This window comes from Zootoca vivipara, chromosome 13 (genome assembly GCF_965207765.1).
Source record: "Zootoca vivipara chromosome 13, rZooViv2.hap1.1, whole genome shotgun sequence".
Classification (NCBI taxonomy): domain Eukaryota; kingdom Metazoa; phylum Chordata; class Lepidosauria; order Squamata; family Lacertidae; genus Zootoca; species Zootoca vivipara.
The window spans coordinates 14,569,236-14,578,493 of NC_142596.1; the positions used below are offsets into that span (position 1 = coordinate 14,569,236).

Sequence of the window (9,258 nt, forward strand, 5' to 3'; positions counted from 1 at the left end):
TGAACATCTATTATACATATATAAGACCTTAAAATTCTTATAACACTCCTATTCCACTTCCAGAATTCCCTGAGAAGATTGGGAACTGAAGAGACAGTCTTAATTTATGTTTGTCGGTTGTTTTTTTCAGTGGGACTAAAACGTAGCCGACTTAGCTTGGATCCAACCTGGGTTCTTAATTGTTTTTTTCATCCAACAGAAGCCAATCAAAAAACAACAATGCTCTCTTTTGTTAGTAGAGCAGTCCCATATCCATGGGTGTAGGCAGGAATTTTGTTGGGGGGCGCAGAACCTCAGTTAGCTACGGTATGTATTTTCACTGATTTTGAGGGGGGCAGCTGCCCCTTCCTGACCCCCCATTGGCTACGCCCATGCCTTACATATGCTTTTGTTTGCAAACTACCACATTGCTTAATATAGTACACAACTACAGCTAGTTTTGTCTTCCACGTTTTAGACACTTTAGAGGCACTGTCCTTTTCCTCAGGCACTTTCAGTGAAGTTTTGCAATATGTCAATTAGATTTCCTCATAAGATATTTTAAAGCCAGCCAGTGAATAAAATAAGCTAGCTGCAATTCTGTACACCCAGCTACCAGGAAATCAGTCCCACTGAACTAAACAGGACTTATTTCTGCATAGGGTTGACTGTAGAGTAGACCAAGAAATCCCTAATATGTGGGGGGTTTACTACTGTACCTGTAGTCCCAGAGGTATATATGTACAGGGCAGGACTTTTAAAAGTGACATTTGATCTCCAGGACACTGGAATAGGCTCATCTGAAGCAGCATCCATTTTGTCAATGAAACTGTCGATCCCCTCTGTCTCGGAGGTCCTACTTAAGTAAAAGACAGACACATTCTCTTCCTTCAGGACTGGAAGCACTTCTTCAATGGCTGATGCTAATTCTTTAAAGAGGAGAGAAGAAATGGTTACTTGAATGGGGGAAAGGCCCATTATACAGTAAATGTTCTGATGTTCTACTCAGAAATGTTTTTGTAGTGCTCTTCATAGCATGGCCAGATGCAAAAAGGAAAAGGAAAAGAAAAGAGTTGTGAAGAAGGAGGGAATTTCAGGCTGTGTAGCTTTGAATAACCTCAGAAAAGTCATGTGCCCTTGCTCCTTTCCACAATGGCCAGGGCCGTCTTAAGCATGCCCGGCGCCCTGGCGCCGTGGTGCGATGGATCCCTCCGGCACCCCCCCGCCCTGTTTCCCAGGGCGGCGGTGGGCGGGCGCCGCTGCACGGTGCCACCCAGCCTGCCGTAGGGCCAGCCCTGGGCCAGGGGGGCTGCCCCGCCCCCTGTTGCGACGCCCCTGCCCACGGCGGAGGCGGCCCCAGGCCCGTGCACCTCCAGAGAGCGGCCTGAAGCCGCTGAACAGCGGAGGCGTGCCTGGGGCAGCCTCAGCCGCGCCTCTCAGCGGGCGCAGCGGCGCCCCTGGTGGCTTGGCGCCCCACACCACCAGGGGCGGGCCTAGAGCCGGCCATGATAATGGCAGAACAAGTAGCATGGAACAAAACCTGGGAGATCAGCTTTTGGTGAAAAGGAAAATGCAGGTCACCAATTTACAGTGTGGTCATGTTAAATACCACTCACATATAACAGGGTCCACGGCAAACATCTTGCCAAATTTATTTCCACAAATATTTAGTGGAAGGCAAGGCAAAATACTGCAAGGTATCAGAAACACAGGTGTCGTGTTTTCATGATGCATCTGGAAAAATGCTAGCCGACGTGTTTCCTAACAATTTGAAGTTGCACGATGCCTGGATTTGTGTGTCACTATAAGGACCCTCATGAGATTGTTCATTATCAAGTGTGAGGGTTCTCCACCCCCACCTGCGTATGTGAGCTATTTCCAACGGGAGGGTGACGCAATATCCCAGGGAATTTTATTCTTCTTTCATGCCTCGTTTCTGAAAGGCTCCCATAATAATGACATGGAAAATGTATCTGCGGTTATCTGTGTGCTCCTGTTCCACCCTCCATGCCACTGTGAGCATGGAAGGCACTCCCAAAACAGGAAGTGGTGACACAGACGTGTATGGCTTAGGGGTGGGGTTGTGACCTCCAGCAGGGCCTTCTCTGTGGCAGCACCCTTATTAGGGAACCCTTCCCTTTTGTCTCCTACATGATCATCACTTAAACATAGCATTGTTCACTTAAGCATTTTCACCCGTGCATTTAGTACAGTGGTAACTTGGTTCTCAAATGCCTTGGTTCCCAAACGCTGAAAACCCAGAAGTAAATGTTCCAGTTTTCAAACGTTTTTCGGAAGCTGAACGTCCGATACGGTTGTTGGCTATTGTTTCTGGGGTGCCTGCACCAATCAGAAGCTGCGCCTTGGTTTCCGAACATTTTGGAAGTCAAACGGACTTCCGGAATAGATTAAGTTTGGCACTTTTGTTTTTGCTGTTTATTTTGCGTTTTTGTTTTTGAGGCTTTTTCAGTAAATTTGTTTTTGTGACTGTGTGGATGATAATTTTTAGCATCTACAATGCTGTCTTGTTTATAGGACAGTACATTGATTATTGCTTTCATTTTATGGATCAATGGTCCCGTTAGATAATAAAATTCATGTTAAATTGATGTTGTAGCAGTTGTTTTTAAAAGTCTGGAATGGATTAATCCGTTTGCATTACTTTCTATGGGAAATGTGCCTTGCTTTTGGAACACTTTGGTTTGGGAATGGACTTCCAGAACGGATTAAGTTTGAGAACCAAGGTACCACTGTACTTGACATCTCAAGTACAATGATGGTCTAGGTCAGCCTTGCTTAGCCTGGCACCTTCCAAATGTTTTGGTCTATAACTTCCATCAGGAGCAGACAGCACAACAATGACAGGAGTAAGGGTGGTAATTCAATGGCTTATCCTACTCAGAATAGACCCAGTGAAGTTACATGACATGGCTAACTTAGGTCTATTACTTTCAGTGGGTCTACTCTTGAGTAGAATTTGGCTGAATGCAACCCTTATATTCTAGAACTGCTGGGGGGTAATAGGTCGAGCAAGCTGGACCAACAGTCTGAATGTAAGACTACTTGAGATGCTGGCATATATTTGGGAGTAAGTCCCAGGAATTTTATCAGAGAGAAGTAAAGATGCTTGGCCTCCCTGCAGGCCAATTCACATGAAGCAACAGCTATATTTCCAATCCCACTAGCTCCAGAATGTATGACAAATAATCCTTGTGCCTGGCATGTCTTAAATTCACAAAAGTGACGCAAGAATCTTAAGCATAGCAGCATTAACCCATTTTTCGCCTTGCAGCACCTACCAGCTGAGAAAGGTCATGATGCCAAACTATTAGGAGCACACTCATTTACAAGGGACGCAGGTGGCGCTGTGGTATAAACCACTGAGCCTCTTGGGCTTGCCGATCAGAAGGTTGGTGGTTCAAATCCCCACGACAGGGTGAGCTCCCATTGCTCTGTCCCAGCTCCTGCCAACCTAGCAGTTCGAAAGCATGCCAGTGCAAGTAGATAAATAGGTACCGCTCTGGCAGGAAGGTAAACGGCGTTTCCGTGCGCTGCTCTGGTTTCGGTGTTCTGTTGCGCCAGAAGCGGCTTAGTCATTCTGGCCACATGACCTGGAAAAACTGTCTGCGGACAAACGCTGGCTCCCTTGGCCTGTAAAGCGAGATGAGTGCCGCAACCCCAGAGTCGTCCGCGACTGGACTTAACTTCCAGGGGTCATTTACCTTTTTAATATACAAGCAAGCTCCACCAATATCTCTGCGGCTTGCTTCAAAGTTAGCAAGCTCCAAACCCAAATGCCAGACAGCACCAACAAGAGAAGTACCATTATTCAGAACAAAGTACTGGGACATTTTGCTGTTATGTAAAGTATGGATGTAACAACAGAATAGAAGCAGAAGAGTAGAATAGAAGCAGGATTTCCAAATCTTGTAAAAGGAAAAGAAAAACCTTAAAAGGTGGACACTGCATATACAATGGTACCTGGGTTGTCGAACATAATCCATTACGGAAGACCGTTCGACTTCCGAAACGTTTGACAACAGAGGCACAAAGGGTGGTCTCCAAATTCAATGGAGAAAATGGAAAAACACGCCACCGAAGCTGTTTGGCTTCTGAGGCGCATTTGAAAATGGAAACAATTACTTCTGGTTTTCGGCGTTTGAAAACCGAAACGTTTGGCTTCCGAGACGCTCGAAAACCGAGGTACCACTGTAGTTGACTCTGGCTCTGCATAGCATCCTTGGTTTTTCTAATTTGATTGCTGGCAATCTGAGGTGGTAAAACTGGATGTAGCCACTGTAGGCCCATCTAACTGAATATTTCCCCGTCCAAAGTATTTCTGTAGCATGTACGAAGAGAGAGTTCTAGCTAAGTTAGAGGAATTTGGGGGTCGGAACCGCCCTGAGATCTCATGAGGAAGGACGATACAGAAGTCTAATAAAGAAAACAATAAATAAAAATACTGTAATAAAGAACATTCAGCCATCAAAGCCCCCACCAGCCACCTTAGGTTTATCTCCTTTCTGAATATGAGAGAGGAGTTTTGCAAAAACCAACCAGCTTACAGCCTATGATTCTGGCTTGGCAGAAGATGCTCTCAAGTAAATAATTTACACACACTAGTGTTTCTCTTTCTCGGGTCACAGCAATTACAAGGACAGATAAGAGACAGGAGGGAGGAATTGCATTGCACTTCCAGAAACTATCATTTGCACAGGGAGGTTGATATTAAACTGTCAGTGTATCAGATGAACTTGTTCGGTAACTTGTTTGTAGTTCTGTTTTCTTAATTCAACTCATTGTCTAATCCTTCATTTTCTAGAGGTAGGATTTAAAAACTCATACTTTATGCCAAGTAAACAGCAATAATTATCCATTATCTCACATAGATATGGATATATCAGGAATGTGAGCATGTTTACAAGAATATGTAGACTAACGTTCAAACAAGATATCTCTGCTAGCGATTTAACAGGGAACAAGTGGCACCTTCTGCCTCCTATTTTAATTTACTATCGTGACCTGTGTAAACCTAAAATAACTCTGCAAGTTGTTTTAGCCCAATAACGGGTTACTTCCAACATTTTCAGCACTTTTCAAAACAAACAAAACTTGTTTAAACTTGTATGATAGTATCCAGGCATATATTCTTGTTATATATTCTTGTTACAAATCTCACTATTCTGTCTGTGTATACAGTATATGCTTAGTTATTATTTATAATCCACTTTTCCTCCAAGGAGCTCAAGGTGCTGTGGTTTCTATTTTATCCTCACAACAGCCCTGTGAGGTAGGTTAGGCTGAGATAGTCCAAGTTGAGCAAGCAGGCTTCGTGTGGCCGAGTGGGGATTTGAACACTGGTCTCTCAGGCCCTAGCCCAGGGGTGGACTTTGCTAATCTTTCATAATAAGGTGCCCTGTGCAAGGCCAAAATTGGCGACCCCAAGTGGATCTTCTCAATTTTGCATCTCCTCGGCTCGGCACCCTGTGCGGGGGAACCACTCACACCGCCCTAAATCTAGTGTTGCCCTAGACCATCACTATAAAGGTAAAGCCCCCTGGACGGTTAGGTCCAGTCAAAGGCGACTATGGGGTTGCGGCACTCATCTCGCTTTCAGGCTGAGGGAGCAGATGTTCGTCCACAGACAGCTTTCCGGGTCATGTGGCTAGCATGGCTAAACCACTTCTGGCACAACGGGACACCGTGACGGAAACCAGAGTGCACGGAAATGCCGTTTACCTTCCCGCCGCATCGGTACCTATTTATCTACTTGCACTGGCATGCTTTCAAACTGCTAGGTTGGCAGGAGCTGGGACAGAGCAACGGGAGCTCACTCCGTTGCAAAGATTCGAACAGCTGACCTTCTGATCAGGAAGCCCAAGAGGCTCAGTGGTTTAGACCACAGCACCACCCGGGTCCCTCTAGACCATCACTCTAACCACTAGGCCACAGCATACAAGGCTACACGCATTTGCACTTTTATTTGTTGAATTGACACTTCCAGCTCAATGACAAAGATCCAGCCAAACTCTTATCTCAGAATCAAAATGTTGCTTAACATTCTGACCCTAATCAAAGTATACAGAAGCAAGTCCTAGCACAATAAATGGATAAAGCCAAGACCAAACACGTTAGGGACACATGTTCCCATCTGCACTGCAGTGCAAACAGAAATGCACCGCCAAAAACACATAGTTTTATTTGAAACTTCAAAATCTCAAAGTGACTTAGCAGGAGAAAATGCAGTAAAGGAAAGCAATTTAAAACCAGAAAGAACAATAATGAATAATGCAAAATACATAAAATCTTCACCCAATAACATAAGGGCATGCCCTACCAAAAGATATGCAGCTGTAGGAGCCATCTTAATTACTGAGATCCTGAGTTTTAGTCTGGCTAGAGTAGGGTTGCCCTACACCTGGAATTTCCCGGAATATTGCAGTCGGAAGCAGTGTCCGGGCCGAAATTGCTAATGTGTTTTTGCCCCCAAAGCTAAAAACTAAAAAAAAACTCAACAACTCCCCCTCCCCAAAGAAAACTCAAAAACGTTGCCAAAAAGTTGGACTTTTGTGTCCAGTTTTTCACTTTTTGAAATATGGCAACTATAGCTAAAGACTGGCAATGATGGTGTGAGGCACATCTCCCTAGGGAGAACATTCCACAGATGGGGGGGGCCACAGCTGAAAAGGCCTGTTCTCATGTGGTCAGCCTTTGAACCTCTCTTGGGGGGCACATAGAAAAGGACCTCTGATGAAGACCACAGGCTCCAACTTCATACCCAAATATGCATCTGGATGCAATGGAATCTTCCTGCAGAAGCTGCTTCCACATGCATGTATTTTAACATTCATTTGCTAAACAAACTCTGCATGTTTCCTGAGGAAATAGCAGCATCTACTACGCAATACTAACCTACCTATTCTGTATCCCACAGTAAATAGCTTTGAGACAGGTCATGAAGAAAATATTGCTTTCCCCCATTATAGTCATATTTTTGAATCTTTATTATGGTGTATGTGGAAATTGTTCAGTTTGGTTGTGTGCTTTTTGACGTTTTATTTATTGTTTATGCCGACCCTTTTAAAACTCCACAATGTCATTTTTGAGGCAAGGCAACCACCACAGACTTGTATAACAAATTTAATGATTCCTAGCAAGGAATTTGATCCCTAGCATGGAATTTGCCTTGGCACCCCTGCCCATCACTCTAGCTACCAGTGCTAGATTAAACCCTGTGGAGGCCTCTACTCTAGGCAGTTAAAATCTCCGGAGGGGCACTCACAAATTATCTCCTACCCGGTAATACGTTTTTTGATTTTACCAACCAACCATTTTAATAAAGCTTCCAACCAGCTACTTGCGAATATTCTACTAGGATCTGGGGTTGGTGGGAACGCGCAATGCACTAACTCACAGAAAGCTTCGTATCTGGAGATGTCTCATGGGAGTGCTCTAGTAGGATAACGCTGAACTACAAAAGCTTGATTGTAATTTTCTTTCAAAATCAAATCCATATTATTATCTGAGTACCCCTAGGCTGGTGCATATTTGGCGGGTGGCCACTAAAAAAAGGTTAAAAAATGGTAAAGGACCCCACTATGGGGTTGTGGTGCTCATCTCACTTTCAGGCCGAGGGAGCCAGCGTTTGTCCACAGACAGCTTTCCGGGTCATGGGGCCAGCAGGACTCAACCGCTTCTGGCACAATGGAACACTGTGACAGAAACCATAGCACATGGAAACGCCATTTACCTTCCCACCACAGCGGTACCTTTTTATCTACTTGCACCGGAGTGCTTTTGAACTGCCAGGTTGGAAGGAGCTGGGACAGAGCAAGTAAGCCACTACCAGCTGCGGGGGAAGGAGAAGAGGAGGTCCTCACCTGGGTCGGCCAGCAGCACCTTGGCGCCGCTGCACTGGAAGCAATGCACCAAGGACCTGGCCCTGATGTTGCAGTTGAGGCAGGCCATGGCGCAGCCCAGCTTGGCGCAGCCCAGCCACAGCCACACGTAGGCGGGCTCGTTGCCCAGGAAGAGCGCCACGGCATCGCCCTGCTGCAGCCCTGCGTGCTCCCTCAGCGCCCTCGCCACCTGGTTGCTTCGCCGCTCCACCTGCTCGTAGGTGTACACCTCGTCTCGGAAGAGCAGCATGGGCTTTTGGGGCGCCTGGCGCGCCCGCTGCCTGAAGACCTCCAGCAGCGTCCGCGGCGGGACGCGCGAGGCGGAGCGGCGCGCCCGCTGCGCCACGCGCACCAGCCGCAGGAAAAAGCCCAAGTCCTGGAAGAGGTAAGGGCACGCCAGGTTCACCAGCAGCGGCAGCAGCAGCAGACCCGCCAGCGCCGTGTACAGGCACGGGAACATGGCCTCGACGGCGCCTTGGAGAGGCTCGGCCCCCGGCGCCAACTCGTCGCTCTTCTCTGCCCAAGCGCGCCGAGCGCACTGAGGTGCCTCGCCTGGTTACCGGCGCAAAAAGTGACCGGCTCCTGCCAAACGAAGGGCGTGTCCAGCCAGCCAGACGGGAGCGCGCGCTCACTCTCCCTTTCTCTCTCCCCATTTCCACCAGCACTTCTGCTTCTCTCCTCGAGAAGCGGAGATCTGGAGTCTCAAGCTTCTTTTTCTTTGGCGATCACTGGTAGCCGAGTAAGTCTTCCATAAGCACGGTTTTGGGTTTGTTTTGTTTTATGTGTGTCGATCAGTGCACGCTGACCATCGCACAGTCTTCGCAGTAAGGTTTAGAAAATCTAAACGAAGAGTTAGGAACATTAGACGGGAGTGGCAGAGCATAAGCGGTTAGTATATATATAGCTATCACCTACAGAGCACTATCAGAGCACTCTGATAAGTGCTCGTTAAATCTAGGTTGTGACACAGGTCATCGTCCGACGAATTTTGAGCGCTGCTGTGCAGAATCTGGCAACCTTGTATGTCAGGGGTGGCCAACTCCGAAGAGTCTGCAATCTACTCACAGAGTTAAAAACTGGCAGTGATCTACCCCCTTTTGGGGGGTTCAGATTAAGCTTTTTTTTAGGGAGGAGGAAAGCCCCGTTTTTAGGGGTTCAGGTCACAGTTGTAGAGCTTTTCTGAGGTGGGAGGAAAGCCCTGTTTTTTTGGGGGGGGGTGAAGGGCTGAAATGTTGAGCATTTTTAGGGGAGCCAAAGTTGTTGAGCTTCTTTAGGGGGAGCCAGTGATCTACCACAGACTTCCAGAGATCTACCGGTAGATCACGATCTACCTGTTGGACATGCCTGTTGTATGTTGTAGCAGGGTGGGTATCTGAAAGCA

General features: G+C 46.8%; 1 protein-coding gene across 1 annotated transcript in view; it reads right to left on the bottom strand.

Moving 5' to 3' along the window:
- Nucleotides 1–8,751, bottom strand: part of SLC27A2 (solute carrier family 27 member 2) — a 31,524-nt gene extending 22,773 nt beyond the window's left edge. The window contains exons 1-2 of the mRNA XM_035131926.3: nt 7,860–8,751; nt 699–908 (exon numbers count right to left, since the gene is read on the bottom strand). Coding sequence (XP_034987817.1) covers nt 699–908; nt 7,860–8,337 — 688 coding nt within the window. The 5' untranslated portion in view covers nt 8,338–8,751. The remainder of the gene's footprint in view (nt 1–698; nt 909–7,859) is intronic.
- Nucleotides 8,752–9,258: the final 507 nt, after the last annotated feature.